Source organism: Oncorhynchus kisutch, linkage group LG1, assembly GCF_002021735.2.
Source record: "Oncorhynchus kisutch isolate 150728-3 linkage group LG1, Okis_V2, whole genome shotgun sequence".
In the NCBI taxonomy this organism is placed as follows: domain Eukaryota; kingdom Metazoa; phylum Chordata; class Actinopteri; order Salmoniformes; family Salmonidae; genus Oncorhynchus; species Oncorhynchus kisutch.
Window position 1 is genome coordinate 21,200,258 of NC_034174.2, and position 18,733 is coordinate 21,218,990.

The 18,733-nt window shown below is 42.2% G+C and overlaps 1 protein-coding gene across 1 annotated transcript; it reads left to right on the plus strand.

Moving 5' to 3' along the window:
- Positions 1–13,853: 13,853 nt before the first annotated feature.
- LOC109897691 (protein snail homolog Sna) lies at positions 13,854–18,297 on the plus strand. The gene is made up of 3 exons (XM_020492209.2): positions 13,854–14,316; positions 14,884–15,396; positions 16,980–18,297. The coding sequence occupies exons 1-3, from the start codon at positions 14,241–14,243 to the stop codon at positions 17,165–17,167; spliced, it is 777 nt and encodes a 258-aa protein (XP_020347798.1). The 5' UTR covers positions 13,854–14,240; the 3' UTR covers positions 17,168–18,297.
- The last annotated feature ends 436 nt before the right edge of the window (positions 18,298–18,733 follow it).

Below are 18,733 nucleotides of genomic sequence, written 5' to 3' on the forward strand. Positions count from 1 at the left end.
TGGCCAATTAAGTAACCAATTGATCAGCCATTCTTTTTAAAGTAGTATACACTGAGCTATTTCTATAACCTTCTTTTACATATTGTGTCGCATAACATTGAATTGGATAACATTAGTAATGCCTTTTGGTCACCAAATAGCCCTGATCATGCAGTTCTGACAGGAATGGAATAAAGGAACAATGGTGCAATCACGTGGGTCATCCTTTTTATTGCTATATGAAATGTTTTTAACTCACACACAACAATCTGACAAAATACATACGTGTAATGATACAAATACCTTTTAATTTCCCTCAACATATGTTTTAGCATTTTCTTTTGCAAAAGCTTTGGACAGAAATATGCATGCCACTGACAGTTTTGCCATAGCCACAAACTATCAAGCCTACAAACATATCTCATTTGATATTTGTATTTATTATGGATCCCCACTAGTTGCTGCCAAAGCAGCAGCTACCTTTCCTGGGGTCCAGCAAAATTAAGGCAGTTTATACCATTTTAAAACATTTCAATACATTCATAGATTTCACAACACACTGTGTGCCCTCAGGCCCCTACTCCACCACTACCACATATCTACAGTACTAAATCCATGTGTATGTATAGTGCGTATGTTATCGTATGTGTGTGTGTGTGTGTGTGTATGCATGTGTCTGTGCCTATGTTTGTGTTGCTTCACAGTTCCATAAGGTGTTTTTTAATCTGTTTTTTAAAATCTAATTGTACTACTTGCGTCAGTTACTTGATGTGGAATAGAATTCCATGTAGTCAAGGCTCTATGTAGTACTGTGTGCCTCCCATAGTCTGTTCTGGACTTGGGGACTGTGAAGAGACCTCTTGTGGCATGTCTTGTGGGGTATGCATTGATGTCCGAGCTGTGTGCCAGTAGTTCAAACAGACAGCTTGGTGCATTGAACATGTCAATACCTCTCATAAATAAAAGTTGTGATGAAGTCAATTTCTCCTCCACTATCTCTATGTGCATCCAAGGGCCAGCCGTGCTGCCGTGTTCTGAGCCAATTACAATTTTCCTGAGTCCTTTTTTGTGGCACCTGACCACACGACTGAACAGTAGTCAAGGTGTGACAAAACTAGGGCCTGTAGGACCTGCCTTGTTGATATTGATGTTAAGAAGGCAGAGCATTGCTTTATTATAGACAGACTTCTCCCCATCTTAGCTACTACTGCATCAATATGTTTTGACCATAACAGTTTACAATCTAGTGTTACTCCAAACATTTTAGTAATCTCAACTTGCTCAATTTCCACAGTATTTATTACAAGATTTAGTTGAGGTTTAGGGTTTGGTGAGTGTTTTGTTCCAAATACAATGCTTTTAGTTTCAGAAATATTTAGGGCGAACTTATTCCTTGATATATTCACATCTTCATTCTCTTGTCATGTACAGTACAGGTTCAAAATGAATTTTTAGCTGCCAGTGAACAAGTGACAATTCCAAGTAACAAGCTTTGTGTTTTGAATCAAATGGGGTAGATAGGATTCCTTTGGGAAATACCTTAATCTACACAAGATTGTACTATGCAAAATGTGTTTGAATTATGACTTTATTTCACTATACGGAAATATGCTGCCAATCAATTTATGTTGCATTTGTGAAGGTGTCTGAGCATGTCTGTTTGTTTGTGTGTGTATGGTGTGAGCAGATCAAAGGTCCCTGTTGTTCTTGTGTTAAAAGCACTCCCTGGTGCTGGGTGTTCAGTGGCTGAAGTTATGGTGGCCTGGCTGTTGGAGGTAGGTTGTGCGTGTGCGGGGTGAGTGGCGCTGAGCTCGCTGGCGGACACAGTTCTGCCGCTGGATGCAGCTCCGTGTGAGGTGGTGGCGGTCCACCCGGGTCTGAGCCCTCTGGACACGAGAAACCTGCGAGACCTTAGCCAGCTGTCCAGCCATGGACACTGATCCACGAATGATCCGGCTGGGGCTGGTGGTGCTTCTTTGGACTGGGACCACTGGTTCTGACATCCTGCAGAGAAACAAATGCTTGTAAGCCCACAAATGCACACCTACATCTGTTCACATATACACAAGGACAATCAAACATTTGGAATCAGTGGCAGAACACGGATATTGAAAAATGCTTTGACAACTTTCTGTGTCAAATGCACAAAAGTCTCTCTCACCTGACGCCAGTTTCTGAGATGGGTTCAGTCTCCTCAGTGACAGGTGGACTTCTGTAGATAGATGTGGTGGCACACTCCACTACCTGCTCCTCCAATGGGTTCACTTCTGTAGAGCAACAAGAGAGCCAGCGTTACCCATATTTCCTCTAGTAGAGCACACTATGTAGCTACAGTCCAACCACTACTTCCTGCGAGACTGACCTTTATGGTTGATCAGAAGCCACCCTTCCTCAAGCATTTCTGCAGGGGTGGATGTACTCTGGTCTGTAGAGATGTCATCATCTCTTCCAAAAAACAGACTAGTAAGCCTTCTGAACATGACTGGGTTCTGTTCTGTGTGGCGGTTGGAGGTGTTGTCTCGGACTCTGGGTCACAGACTTGGTTGTGATGTTCTTGCCTGTGTTCTCTTTCTTGTCCTTTCCTCTCCTTTCTTTGGCAGGAAACTCAGACGTCGCAGCCGAGGCTTTGGGTATCAAAATACTTCTCACAAAGACCTGGTTGAGAAAAACAGTCATAAAGTCTGGGTCCCATAACTCAAACCCACTGCACTGCCCACTGCACTGAGGCTAAGAAACACTGTCACCACTGAAAAATCCACGATAATTTAGAATTTCAATAAGAATTTTTCTACGGCTGGCCATGCTTCCACCTGGCTACCCCTACCCCGGTCAACAGCCCTGCAACCCCACAGCAACTTGCCCAAGCCTCCCCCATTTCTCCTTCACCCAAATCCAGATACAGTGGGGCAAAAAAGTATTTAGTCAGCCACCAATTGTGCAAGTTCTCCCACTTAAAAAGATGAGAGAGGCCTGTAATTTTCATCATAGGTATACTTCAACTATGACAGACAAAATGAGGGAAAAAAAGAAAATCACATTGTAGGATTTTTTGTATTCATTTATTTGCAAATTATGGTGGAAAATAAGTATTTGGTCACCTACAAACAAGGACGATTTCTGGCTCAATAAAATCCAAAATAATCTAGAACCAGCTTCCTATTTCGCAACAAAGCATCCTTCACTCATGCTGCCAAACATACCCTCGTAAAACTGACTATCCTACCGATCCTTGACGATGTCATTTACAAAATAGCCTCCAACACTCTACTCAGCAAACTGGATGCAGTATATCACAGTGCCATTCGTTTTGTCACCAAAGCCCCATATACTACCCACCACTGCTACCTATATGCACTCGTTGGCTGGTCCTTGCTACATATTCGTCGCCAGACCCACTGGCTCCAGGTAATCTATAAGTCTTTGTTAGGTAAAGCTCTGCCTTATCTCAGCTCACTGGTCACCATTGCAACACCCACTCGTAGCATGCGCTCCAGCAGGTATATTTCACTACTCATCCCCAAAGCCAACACCTCGTTTTGCCACCTTTCCTTCCAGTTCTCTGCTGCCAATGACTGGAACGAATTGCAAAAAAATCTAAATCACTGAAGTTGGAGACATATCTCCCTCACTAACTTTAAGCATCAGCTGTCAGAACAGCTTACAGATCGCTGCAGCTGTACTCAGCCCATCTGTAAATAGCCCATCCAACAAACTACCTACCTCATCCCCAAATCGGTTTTTCTGCTCTTTTGCACACCAGTATTTCTACTTGCACATCCTCATCTGTACATAAATCACTCCAGTGTAAATTGCTAAATTGTAATTATTTCACCACTATTGGCCTATTTATTGCCTTACCTCCTTACTTAATTTGCTCACACTGTATATAGATGTTTCTAATGTGTTATTGACTGTACATTTGTTTATCCCATGTGTAACTCTGTGTTGTTGTTTTTGTCGCACTGCTTTGCTTTATCTTGGCCAGATTGTAAATGAGAATTGTTCTCAACTGGCCTACCTGGTTAAATAACATGTGAAATATAAAGAAATAGATAAGCGAACAGATTTGCAGATCTAGGGGCACGAGGCCCATGGCTGCAGAGTTCACTTTGTTATTATGTGCTCAGCTTGTATCCTCTTCATAACCACTGACCTGGAATACTATCAAATGGCAGGATCCTTTTTAGATACACCATGTCCGAGAGAAAGACTGCGCTTTTAATTATAACCGTCTTTTGAGCAGATGCTTTTATCCAAGGGGACTCAACACAGAGTCGGTATAGGCCTATATATCAGTAAAACCCACAACTCTCTCTAATGTTGTCAGTAGAAAGCACCAACCAACTGAGCCACCAGTAAAAATATACACTGCTCAAAAAAATAAAGGGAACACTTAAACAACACAATGTAACTCCAAGTCAATCACACTTCTGTGAAATCAAACTGTCCACTTAGGAAGCAACACTGATTGACAATACATTTCACATGCTGCTGTGCAAGTGGAATAGACAACAGGTGGAAATTATAGGCAATTAGCAAGACACCCCCAATAAAGGAGTGGTTCTGCAGGTGATAACCACAGACCACTTCTCAGTTCCTATGCTTCCTGGCTGATGTTTTGGTCACTTTTGAATGTTGGCGGTGCTTTCACTCTAGTGGTAGCATGAGACGGAGTCTACAACCCACACAAGTGGCTCAGGTAGTGCTGCACATCCAGGATGGCGCATCAATGCGAGCTGTGGCAAGAAGGTTTGCTGTGTCTGTCAGCGTAGTGTCCAGAGCATGGAGGCGCAACCAGGAGACAGGCCAGTACATCAGGAGACGTGGAGGAGGCCGTAGGAGGGCAACAACCCAGCAGCAGGACCGCTACCGCCGCCTTTGTGCAAGGAGGAGAAGGAGGAGCACTGCCAAAGCCCTGCAAAAGGACCTCCAGCAGGCCACAAATGTGCATGTGTCTGCTCAAACGGTCAGAAACAGACTCCATGAGGGTGGTATGAGGGCCCGATGTCCACAGGTGGGGGTTGTGCTTACAGCCAAACACCGTGCAGGACGTTTGGCATTTGTCAGAGAACACCAAGATTGGCAAATTCGCCACTGGCGCCCTGTGCTCTTCACAGATGAAAGCAGGTTCACACTGAGCACGTGACAGACGTGACAGTCTGGAGACACCGTGGAGAACGTTCTGCTGCCTGCAACGTCCTCCAGCATGACCGGTTTGGCGGTGGGTCAGTCATGGTGTGGGGTGAGGTGGCATTTATGTGCTCGCCAGAGGTAGCCTGACTGCCATTAGGTACCGCGATGAGATCCTCAGACCCCTTGTGAGACCATATGCTGGTGCGGTTGGCCCTGGGTTCCTCCTAATGCAAGTCAATGCTAGACCTCATGTGGCTGGAGTGTGTCAGCAGTTCCTGCAAGAGGAAGGCATTGATGCTATGGACTGGCCCGCCCGGGTCCCCAGACCAGAATCCAATTGAGCACATCTGGGACATCATGTCTCGCTCCATCCACCAACAGACTGTCCAGGAGTTGGCCTCATCAGGCGCATGCCCAGGCATTGTAGGGAGGTCATACAGGCACTTTGAGGCCACACACTACTGAGCCTCATTTTGACTTGTTTTAAGGACATTACATCAAAGTTGGATCATCCTGTAGTGTGGTTTTCCACTTTAATTTTGAGGGTGACTCCAAATCCAGACCTCCATGGGTTGATAAATTTGATTTCCATTGATAATGTGTGATTTTGTTGTCAGCACATTCAACTATGTAAAGAAAAAAGTATTTCATAAGAATATTTCATTCATATCTAGAATGTGTTATTTTAGTGTTCCCTTTATTTTTTGAGCAGTGTATCTCTGTAGCTAGGCATATATAGCACCATTCCATTCTACATCCAAAGTACCTAATAGGTCTCCCGGGTGGCGCAGCAGTCTAAGGCACTGCATCTCAGTGCTAGAGGTGTCACTACTGACCCTGGTTTGATTCCAGGCTGTATCACAACCGGCCGTGATTGGAAGTCCCATAGGGCGGTGCACAATTGGCTCAGCGTCGCCCGGGTTAGGGTTTGGCCGGGGAAGGCAGTCATTGTCAATAAGAATTTATTCGTAACTGACTTGCGCAGTTAAATAAAAGGTAAAGAAAAATATATTTAAAAAATAATAATCTCAGTCCTTATGAACTGTATGGACTTGAAAATCTAATATGCAAGACTATTAAAAGGCATCCTTTTAGAGAGAGTTTTCTCACTACCAGATATGGTAATGCGGAAGTCCAGTCACGAGTAGTGTGAGAGGATATAGAAGTATGTTTTATTTGTATTAATAATTCTGATTGGCTGGGCCTGGCTCCCCAGTGGGTGGGCCTGGCTGCCAACAGGATGGCCTAGTCCCACCCACTTGGCAGCCAGGCCCACCCATGGCTGCACCCCTACACCAGTCATGTGAAATCCATAGATTAGGGCCTAATGGATTTATGTCAATTGACTGATTTCCTTATAAGAAATGTAACTCAATAAAATCTTTGAAATTGTTGCATTTATATTTTTGTTCAGTGTATTTAAAAAAAAGTATACTTATACTTATACTTAAAACATGTTCCTTTATTTGTATGTTGTATGCTCACATAACAATTTAAAAGTATGCATTAAGGTGTCTGTAATAGAATAAACGTGGCAAAAACAAATGTAGACACTAATGCAATCATTTTTATTGCGTCCAAAATATTTTTCTACAACGTGTGGGAGTACCAAGATGGAAGCATGAAGGCTCCAAAACAGCACCTCCCGGGTCATCATTTTGTGTATATATAAATAATTGGCAGCTACTCAGCTGAGCAAATATGTGGCCTATTGCAGGGTTTCCCAAACTCGGTCCTGGGCTTCCTCCCACTAGGTCCAGGTGTTGGTGTTTGCCCTAGCAAGATTTATATAACCAACTCATCATCGAGCTTTGATTATCGTCCCTGAATGCGTCAGATGTGTATGCAACTGACGTCATTATTCAAAACCTAAACAACAGCTTGAGCAGGAATCAAGGAAGGGACGAAGCTGGGATACCACTGAAAGGCTAAACAAACCATTTCACGATGACAAAGTTAACCTGGACGTTAGCCTTATATCAGCAGAGAAAGAACTTTGAAATGAAAAGCTGGATATGAAAGCTAGGCTATAGCCTACTCCTTTGGTGCAGGTGACATAACACCAAAGTCTCGTCTGAAATTGGGGCAGTTGCAATGACAGCCAGCGGTAGTTCAGCGACCGAAAGACTGGATAATAATAGAACAGACATATTTAATTATCTCCTTTTCGGAAAGACGCCCCTCTTGCATTCATGTTACAGCATTGGAGAAGGCCTGTCAATTACAAAATTCTGCAAACTGTGTTGATAAAGGACCGGTTTGGATGCACGTAGATGATAGCAATAAATAGAAAGACAAGCGGCATATAAAACTTACCTATATTCACAGAATATTTCTCAGTTTGAGTAGGATATTCTGTTAACCCCAACATTGTATTTGAAGAGATGTTGTAACCGATTCCTTCATTAATGCGTTTTCATTTGATGAGGTATCGGTTTATACCATCTTTTTTTCCAAAGATGTGCATCTGTTCTTGATTTTCTGTCTGGTCTTTGGAACTGTTTCTTTCCAAATTTAATCAAAACAGCTGATCGAGTAACTCAGCAACCGTATCCCCCTCCCGTTCGAGGTTTAGAACCAATCACGCAGTTAAAAAAGATACGGGTCTGCCCCTCATTTTGTGCAGACCTACATGGGCGTATTGGCCTTTTATGTTAAAATAGTTGCACTTGCAGCAGTGTTGTCTAGGCTTGAGGTGATTACCTTAAATTAACTGTTATTATTGCAATACTCACACCAACACCTCTGCAAAAGGACCAGCAGCAACCTTTGAAGGCTCCCTCTGTCGTCACCTCACGATTCTAATACATTTAGACCTATTATTGCATAAGTGCTTACGTATTTTCATTATTAGGCTACACACCTTTTTCAAAACGTCATTATTAGAATAAGTTGTCAACATTCTGGGTTATTTATGTATTTCAAAAAAAAAATATAGAATTCTCATACATAGTAAACACAAACCCTTTATCCATTGACAACAAGTTCGAAAGCTAGGTAGGCCGCGTGATGTGTCAAATTTATGATAGCTATAAAGTGTGTTACAATGTATACAGCCTACAATGCATTCAATTCCCTTTCGTGCACTTGTTTTGACGCGGTGGGGGTCTACTGGGACAGGGTGGTTTACTGTGGCTCGGGCAGGATCTAATTTGAAAGTCGCATTTACAACTAGCCAGTGAAAACCTCGCGAGAGAGAGAAACTAGGTTTGCGTTTGTAAATTCGGAATTTACGAACGTGCAACACCCTTGAATATGGCCTGTGTCATTACATTTACTTAAATTGTTACAGTCATCAACGCTCTAGATAACATGTACACAGCATAACTAGGGTTACTCGGCCTCTCCTAGGGCGAGTGAAATGAGTTGTTCTCTCATTTGTGTCTGGAAGTAGCTAGCCAACTTTAGCCAGTTTACTTGGGTGCTCGAGTGCCATTGTGAGGTCAGAAAGCTCGGATCAACCCTACTTACTCATTGGCCAGAGCTTCCAGTGTGCGCTCTGAATTTACCAAATGCGCCCTCAGGCACTCCAGAGTGAATTTATGAACACACCTTATGTAGATGTCAGATAAGTGCAGTGTCAGTAGATGACGGAATATGGCCCCTTTTTGTTAGCTGAACTCATATGGTATATGATACCTTTTATAATTGTATAATTCCTTCTCACATCTATGCGCTCTCCTCCTCCCACCTTTTCCCTTCACTTGTGGGCAGACTTCAGTGCACAACACATTAGCTGTCTGTGACCAGGTGTAAAAACCTTTCCAAGCAAAACCTTAAAACCGCTATACACAGCCTACATCGTTGTCATCATGTTAGCTAGCATCATAGTCAACATAGCTACTAGAACTAAAATTTTAGTAAACCGCTACAATCATGCAGTACAGTAGTTACACTGGTGGGCCCTGGTGGCATTAAATGAATAAAACCAAAAGCTTACCTTGACTTGGAAGAGTTCCAGTGTTGGATAGCCAGCTAACTAACATATCATCCCTCTCTGTTTGAGCCAGGTGTTCGAGTAGGCTAACTAGCTAGAAGCATTCGTTAGCTAAGTAAGTGAAACATTTTATTTTGATTTCTCCTTTATTTAACCAGGTAGGCTAGTTGAGAACAAGTTCTCATTTACAACGTGACCTGGCCAAGATAAAGCATAGCAGTGCGACACAAACAACAATACAGAGTTACACATGGAATAAACAAGCGTACAGTCAATAACACAGTAGAAAAGAAAGATATACAGTAAGTATATATACAGTGTGTGCAAATGGCGTGAGGAGGTAGGCAATAAGTGAAAATAAAACCAAATATCCCTCTCTTGCTTCTTAATTTTTTAAGAAATTAATTTGTTCAAAACTGTTCAACTATTGTCTTTCTCTCTCATGGTGTCAACTACTCACCACATTTTATGCAGTGCAGTGCAGTGATAGCTAGCTGTAGCTTACGCTTTCACTACTAGATTTATTCTCTGATCCTTTTATTGGGTGGATAACATGTCAGTTCACGCTGCAAGAGCTCTGATAGGATGGAGGATGTCCTCTGGAAGTTGTCATAATTACTGTGTAAGTCTATGGAAGGGGGTGGGAACCTCGACACTCCTAGGTTTTGTATTGATGCCAATGTACAGAGGACAGGAACACCATGGTGCTACCATATAGAGTGCGGTTGAGGCTACTGTAGATCTTCATTACATAACGGCGTGTTTAATCAATTATTTGGTGATGTGAATATATTTAGCATAGTTTCATCTAAAAATGATAACTTTTTAAATGTTTGACTATTTTTATTTTTATGAAATTCACTGAGCAAGTTTTGGTCCTCCCCTTCCTCCTCTGAGGAGCCTCAATTTTGACATACACACACACACACACACACACACACACAATCACTCAGGGCCAGATTAAGAAATTATAGCCTTTGTTTTTTTTCTCTTCCAGGCACACCATCATTTTCTGTAAACAAATCTGTGCACTAAGATGCAATTCAATGTGTGGTAAAAAAAAAAAATAATAGAAGAGAAAAATAGCATTTACAGTAAAGCCATAATAACGTTTACCATGTGGTATAGGCTACAGTTGAGCAGAGGCATTTTTAGAATTTCCACATATGAAGATGTTTTGTTGCAGGGTTAAAAAAAAATCTGTCTTTTAAAAAAGTATTTCATGCAATTCTAAGTAATTTACATGACAGAAGACAGCTGAATTTGTTTTAATACCACAAATTGAGATCTATTCAAACAAACAATAGCCCAGGCCAATGAAGTGAATATTAGGAGGAAACATAAACAGCTGAAGTCGGAAGATTACATACACCTTAGCCAAAAACATTTAAACTCCGTTTTTCACAATTCCTGACATTTAATCCTAGTAAAAATCCCCTGTCTTAGGTCAGTTAGGTTCACCACTTTATTTTCAGAATGTGAAATGTCAGAATAATAGTAGAGAGAATGATTTATTTCTGCTTTTATTTCTTTCATCACATTCCCAGTGGATCAGAAGTTTACATACACTCAATTAGTATTTGGTAGCATTGCCTTTAAATGGTTTAACTTAGGTCAAATATTTCGGATTGCCTTCCACAAGCTTCCCACAATAAGTTGGGTGAATGTTGGCCCATTCCTCCTGACAGAGTTGGTGTAACTGAGTCAGGTTTGTAGGCCTCCTTGCTCGCACACACCTTTCTCAGTTCTGCCCACAAATTGTCTATGTGATTGAGGTTAGGGCTTTGTAATGGCCACTCAAATACCTTGACCTTGTTGTCCTGAAGCCATTTTGCCACAACTTTGGAAGTATGCTTGGGGTCATTGTCCATTTGGAAGACCCATTTGCGACCAAGCTTTAACTTCCTGACTGATGTCTTGAGATGTTGCTTCAATACACACACACACACACACACACACACACACACACACACACACACACACACACACACACACACACACACACACACACACACACACACACACACACACACACACACACACAGGGGATTTTAGGGTGATGGTCAAGGTCATAAGGATTAAGTAAACGTAGGCCTACTTCTTGGTATCCTTTTAGATGACGTTTAGCAGCCTCTTGTGCATCCCTACAGGAGGCATCACCCAGCAGTGTCAAGGCAGTGACAAGCTATGCCTTTACTAAGTAAACACAGTAATACCAGGACTCCCTCTCCCCCCTCTCAGTCTCTCCCACTCCCTTCCTCTCTCTCCCCCCACTCTCTACCTCTCTCCCCCCACTCTCTCTCTCTCTCCCTCTCACCCTGTTGTTAATCCTTTTTTCTTTTTTTTACAAACAAAATATTATGTAATGTTTCTTTTTGACTGAGTCTAAAATATATTTTTATACAATAGGCCTATTGTGTGAAAAGTATATATGTAGGTATTACACTTGTACACAACATTTTGTTTCATTCTCCTTACCCCCCTTACTTTGTCCTGGTTTATTTCAAATTTATGTAGCAGAACTCATAACATAGACCTACTACAGGCTGATACCGCTGTGAGTCATTCTCCCTATCTCATCCATTGAGTTCCATACCGAATAGGCTACTTTCAAAAGCAAATAACAGACACAAAGATTATGTACTACGGAAGTCTAGATATACCAGAAAAGTATATCTTGACAAAACAACTTTGTCATGTAGGGATCATGAGAAAAATAAGTTGTAATAAGAAGAGACATTTGACTTTTATTCATATGTCCTCGCTGGACTTCCGTAGATCTGTCCTTCAGCACCACAATATTTTGCCCACCATTTGTGCAGCGTTCATGAAATGTCACTTTACCCGTTTTACTAGTTTTATTTTTCTGTACTGCTTGTTAATTGTTGTTTGTGACTGTGTTTTTGCTGCTATTGACAGGCCAACCTCTCTGTTAAAATTATCAAAGATATTAAAATAAACTTTTATTGGTAGTCTCGTAAACTTTCATTGATAGTCTGCAACCACAGACCTCAATGTTAACTTTTCTTGCACTGAACATTCCACATTCCACATTCAATCCATTTCAAAACATGTCTTTAAATTTGAATTGTATTGGAGACGAAACTGACACACATAATGAGATTTCTGCCTGGGTTAATCTCTAATAAAAATGAATGTGTGGATCCACCTTGGGCTCTGCAGCCTATCATCAATACTGCCACTCCTATTTATATGTAACCGTATGAAATGGCCTGCTAGTTAGCGGGGTGTATGCTAACAGCGTTTCAATCGGTGACGTCACTCGCTCTGAGACCTTGAAGTAGTTGTTTCCCTTGCTCCACAATGGCCAAGACTTTTGTGGAGCAATAGGTAACGATGCTTCATGGGAGGCAGTTGTTGATGTGTGCAGACAATCCCTGGTTTGAGCCCAGGTAGGGGCGATGAGGTGGGCGGAAGCAAAACTGTTACATAGAGTTTATTTCATGAGTTTATTTCATATTTCAAAACAACTTTTGTTATGTTGTGATCACAAAACCTATTTATTGATCGAAACAAAACTAGTGATTTGTTTTATTTATTCATATGTCCTCTCTAGATTTCTGTAGTGGACTTCTATAACAGGCTGCTTATTTGTACATTTGACTGGAAAATTGTTCATGATAAATAGGTTGCATGCCTAATGGAAATGCAGGAAATTAACTGCATTTCATTGATTTCAAACTTCTCGGCTTTTGCAGGTGACTCATTGTCAACCACTCTTCGAAAATGTGTGACATAGCGCCATCTTGTGTGTACTTATCGAACTGAAACATGCTGCTATTGAACTTGTTTCAGCTACTATTTCTTCCCAAAGGGTGGCGCCATGACATACCAGGAGTAACCTAGGCACTGGTGGCAACTGTAAATCAGACCTATTTTCCACAACATGCTCTCAGAACATTTCGTATTATTCTGTACGTAAATCCGAGACACCCTGTTTAGTATGATATGTTAAGTTTGGTGTGGTTACATAAGAGAGATGGTTACTTAAGGAAGAAACTGAAGTATGGTGATTGGTCGGATGTTAAATGGAAATGCCTGGCAACCCAAAGGTTGCGAGTTTGAATCTTTTGAACTACATATACTTTTTTTGTTGCTAATTTGGCACTACATGGCATGTTAGCTAACCCTCCCCTAACCCTAACCTGAACACTTTTACCTAACACTTCACCTAACCCTAAACTTAACCCTTTTAGCTAACCCTTCCCCTAACCCTTTAACCTAACTCCTAAACTTAACCCAAATCCTAAACCAAATTCCTAGCCACCTAGCTAGAATTCATAACATATATGTTTTGAAAATTCGTAACATATTAAACGTTTGGCAAATTCCAGATTTAAATAATAATACGAAATACTCTGAGACCAGGTAGATTTTTCTTTACATAATAAACGCTTGCCAAGTATTAATTCCACAATACTTAAATTATTTATCGTATCTGAATAAGGAGTCCCTTATCCAAATGTTGCACGTTGATCATGCTGAAGAAAACAATAAAAAAAGCACTGTCTCGCCCTATGTGACCTAATCAGTTGGACTGTTGGCCTATGGACATATTGATAGAATCGACATACACAGCAGTCAAACCATCATTCTCCTGTTTCAGACATACTGGCGTCTTAAAGAACAATCATTATTGTCTTGAAGTCGAATAAATGAGCTGTTTAGTGATCTGACACGTTTGCGCAATTGTCTCCATGCAAGTCTCCAGATGGGTCAATCTGTTTATGGAAGCGCGCTATTGCCCTCAAGTGTTTAATTTGCGTAATCGGAATGGTCAAAGACTATTGCATTGATGTGTGTTGTATGCAGGTCAATTTGATAGATGGCCATTGTTATCGCTTTTGGGGCACATGTTTTTGTTTAGGAATGGGTTAGCGAGTGTCGCTTCCTGCGCTCATATGTAGGTGGGGTGTGCCCTCGGGGCGAGCACACCCCCATTGCCTGTGTCAGAGTATTTCAGCAAAGAGAGAGCAGCATTTTGGAGACAGTCACACAGCGGTCCACAGTTGAACAAGTTCAGACAAACTGGTGGACTATACGTTTCAGTAATCTTTTGTTCTTTCTATATACCGCCATTCTCATGTGGATCTAAATCCTAGACGTCTGCCTATTTCCACACAGTTTGAACCAGTGGATATTTTGCGCACATAATTCGCAAAGTGGAAAAATGCCTCGGTCTTTCTTGGTCAAAAAGTATTTCGCCAACAAAAAACCCAACTACAGTGAATTGGAGTGTCAAAATGGTGAGTAAGCTTTACTTTATTCATTCCTTGTATGAAGCTGAATACATACATGTATAAAATATTACAGAATAGGTGACACCTGTTTTCTCTATTCGTGTTCCTTACAATAAACCTTTGGAAATATATATGTATATATTTTTTTACATGATCTTAAGTTTTTACAACTTTTTCCATTACAACTTTCTCCTTGTTGGCAACCTTTATGAATTATACTCTCTCTCAGTTTTCAAGTAAGGCCCATTATAAAAGTTCCCCCTAAACTGTACAGAGCTACCATTCATGTTTCTACCCCATGTAAATATGTGGGAGGAAATGGCCCATGAAATCTCAGCTTTGCTGAAACTTCTTTTTTGTGTGTGTAAAAATACTCTGGGGAAACTTGACAGTGGCAGTTGTTGCTTTACAAGCTGAAAATATGTTGCCTATCCAAATATCATAATATTTTTTTTTATTGTGTTGTGTCGTTCCAGTTACATTAATCGTATGTACATGATGAAAACATCTTAGTATCTGACAACAGTGCTGTAAATGTACCTCTGTATTCTAACCCTTTTCCTCATCCCTCAGCCACATCACTGGAGAGGTACCCACTAGCTGAGCTTCCAGCAGGGGACAACAACTCAGCTACCACCTGTTACACAGCGGGACTGGTATGGGACGTGAGCTTCCTTCCAGCTCTCTACGTCCCCACATTCCCCACTGATGCCTCTCCCACCCCCGGTCCCCTGGACCTCAGCTCCCCCTCCAGCCTCAGCAGCAGTGCCAGTAGCAGTGGGGAGGAGGACGAGGGGCGCACCTCTGACCCACCCAGCCCCGAACCCACAGACACCTACCACCCCCCTCAGCGCCCCAAACGCACCAGCACCAAGAGTCATGGGGCCCCGAACGAGGATGAGAGAGTGGCCCCAGTCACTGCAGCAAGGCCAGCCTTCTTCTGCAAGCACTGCCCTAAAGAGTACACCAGCCTGGGGGCTCTGAAGATGCACATTCGCTCACACACGCTACCCTGTGTCTGCCCCACCTGCGGGAAAGCCTTCTCCAGGCCCTGGCTGCTGCGCGGCCACATTCGCACACACACTGGTAAGAACTCTTACACTTGCCATTTGGTATGACTTTGGTGGAAGGGAGGTTTGGTTACTCAGTTGATTGGATCATCATTACAGTGTAGTGGTAGACATGAGCACATGAAGAAGCCCTGTGGGCTCGTTGGTCATTGATCACTCATAGAGTACCACAGTATGAGTCATAGTACCCATAAAATCTAACGGTCCAATAGTTTTTCCCCCCCCACAATTCATTTTTTTAGAAACACGTACAAGACTGTGAAGTTGAGGAAAAGGTCATCATCTCTGGATTAACTATCTAATGTTAGATAAATGTAGTAATTAATAAATTGGTTACATGTTTTAAAATGTGCCTGTTAGCAAAGGTGCCAGCTAGAGATGACGTGCAGGAGCTTGCAGGGATTTGTTGTCTTGTATGATGTCTACTTTGATGCTAGTTAGCATTTTCGAAACGCTGAGAGTGAATAGAGCCGAATATATTGATGAAAGTCACCTTGTCCGAGAAACATTTACATGGTTATCAAAACGTCACATCAGGGTAAGCCTACACTAAACACAGCCTGTATTTTAAGCGTTTCTAAAATCCCCTATAGGAATAATGAATGGTTGAAAAACTATTGGAACCATTTCCCTGTTTGACCTCTAGGTTTTGTGGGTATTATGACACCTCCACTGTGGGGCTCTATTGTGACTCTACCTTACTGCATTTTTATATATATTTTTTTTATTGTATCTATTATTTAACTAGGCTGGTCAGTTAAGAACAAATTCTTATTTATAATGACAGCCTACCCCTGCCAAACCCGGACAGCGCTGGGCCAATTGTGCGCCACCCTATGGGACTCCCAATCACGGCTGGATGTGATACAGCCTGAAATGAAACCAGGGACTGTAGTGACACCTCTTGCTCTGAGATGCAGTGCCTTAGACATCTGCACCACTCGGGAGCCCTAACAATGACTCACTGAGAATGATCGTATCATTGGCTACTGTTTGAGACAACAGAATGCAGGATTATCTTGTGATGAAGGGGACAAAGAGCATAAGGAAGGGCTCAGCTATCAAACTGCCCACTTACCACCAGCAGCAACTTGAAAGTAGTAATCTAATTTGGCACTGATTTAATCATGTTAATTCAAGTCTGGTAGTGATTCACCCAGCCTGACACCAGATTCATCATTACCCTTTAAATGAGCTTTGAGGGTGATTCACTAAGGTGTTAATGAACCACTCTGCTGAGCCTGAGACTGCCAAATTGATATTATTGTGTGGGGGAGAAGTTAGCATTGTATTGCTTATCAAAGCCAAGGTTCACAGACCCTGTCTCATATACAGACAGAGGCTTAAAGGCTTGGACACACCAATAGCATTTGCGGGCCGAGAGTACTTAGCCCCTCTGAACAGAGTGCCGGCTGTGTCTGTCTTCGTGTAGAATTGTGCGACAATGTCGGTAGTCAGACGTACATCAGCAGATGGTCCCTAAAACACACCACACAGATGAATGGCAGATCAACATTCGGTGCGGTGTGTGTGGTCCTTAAAGTCACAGTTAGTGTCATGCATCTCTAACCCATGCTCCTCCTACGATCTTCTCCTTAGGTGAACGCCCGTTCTCCTGCCAACACTGTAACCGTGCCTTTGCTGACCGCTCCAACCTGCGGGCGCACCTGCAGACTCACGCTGAGGTGAAGAAGTACCAATGTGGCGTGTGTTCCCGTACCTTCAGCCGCATGTCCCTCCTCCAGAAACACAGTGCAGCCAGCTGCTGCTCCTCCTCCACAGTGTGAGCAGGAATGAGCCAGGCAGTTATCCGCAGAGGGACCTCAGGGAAGTGGGGGCATCTACAGACCCATACCATAAGCAAGACTAGAGGAACCTGAACCAATCTGCCAACAGAGACCATAGATCCACCATTTACTAGTAGAAGAGGAAGTTGACCCTGACTCATCTCTTTGAATGCAACTTCCATAGCCATCTCAGTTTCTCTGTTTCAATCACATTTAAGGAACTCCTCAGATTTTCAAACTCCTCCCATTGCAAGACAAATCTGGTAGATGTTCTGAACTCTGTAATCCTGCCATTCTCCCAGTCCCAAACATTGTTTTTTCTCATACATATTGTAGACTCATGGGGGTTAGTGTGACCGTGTACTTTTGAGTTCTAGCCCAGCCTCGGTGTTGGCCAAGCCAGCTCCGGATCATCATGGCCTAGACACAGACACAGCTGCTGAGATGTAAAGGTGTGTGGGTGGGATACATCTCTCAGCATGACATACACACACAGCTGTCGCTGGTAGAGTGGTGTAGCTAGACAGGGTGCTAACAGGTGCTCTGGCCCTGACCTCTACTGGGCCAATAACAGGTGACTTCCACCGCCCCTAGAAAGAGGAAGTATGTCATCGTCACAAAGAGGATGGAGTCCGTTGGTCCCTTTGTATGCTTTTGTCTCCAGTGGGTTTGTCTTAAGCCGCTATTTTGACCACACCAAGCCCCACTGTAATCTGATGTGTTTCCGAAATAGGATAAAGCCATTTGTTTCTGTCGTCATTCCTCATGGTAGCTTTGCTCCTTCAATGTTGTTTAAATTCCTGAAAGCCATGCACTCCAGGTTACCACAGTGTTAAATATTCCCATTGTTCTCGACAATGGTAGAGAGAACCACCATTTTTTGTAAGATATAAACTTGTTTTATGAAATGTATTATTTTAAACCAAAGATGTGCCGTGCCTTCTTACCTCAACTGGTAGTAGTTTTTTAAATGTTGACTAAGTGTATTAATATTATGCATCAAACACTCAGAACTGGGGGAAGAAGGGGCCAAATAAAATGTCTCATAGAAGCATGGTTTCACAGCCCTGGCTGTACAGAGATGGATAAATAAAATCCTAAACCTTATATGGTGGTGTTTTACAGTGCAATGTTCAGATGGTATGTAGTCTTATTTCAATGTTTTACTGTGTTTGTTTGTCTTTCACTTCTATTTCAAATATTTCATAGCTGATGGATTTACATTCAATAAAGTAATTTATGTAAAAAAAAAGTGGTTACCTTTTAAAATTAGCTTTTTTTTTTTAAAGTCTGAGTTAACACTGCTTATACAACAGCCGGGTATGTACATGTTTGGTTAGAGACTGATAATTAGGATATGGCTCTCTTTCAGCAACTGTAAATGTTGTGTTGGTTGTGGATGAGCAGTTTGAGTTGGACATTGTGATGTTTAGAGAGAGGCAGGTGAACACACTGATTGATGGACAGGTACAACTGCATGCACCTGCTCAATGTCTCCACCTGTCACTCGCCTCCTGCAGCCACTGTTTACACTGCGCAAGTGTGTGAAAGAGAGAGTAGATTTGT

What these genes read in the sequence shown, in the direction of transcription:
- LOC109897691 (XM_020492209.2), top strand. Translation starts at nt 14,241, where the DNA reads ATGCCTCGGTCTTTCTTGGTCAAAAAGTATTTCGCCAACAAAAAACCC. An exon ending in TGAATTGGAGTGTCAAAATG is followed by an intron (nt 14,317 to 14,883) that starts GTGAGTAAGCTT and finishes CTCATCCCTCAG; the next exon opens with CCACATCACTGGAGAGGTAC. An exon ending in CCACATTCGCACACACACTG is followed by an intron (nt 15,397 to 16,979) that starts GTAAGAACTCTT and finishes TCTTCTCCTTAG; the next exon opens with GTGAACGCCCGTTCTCCTGC.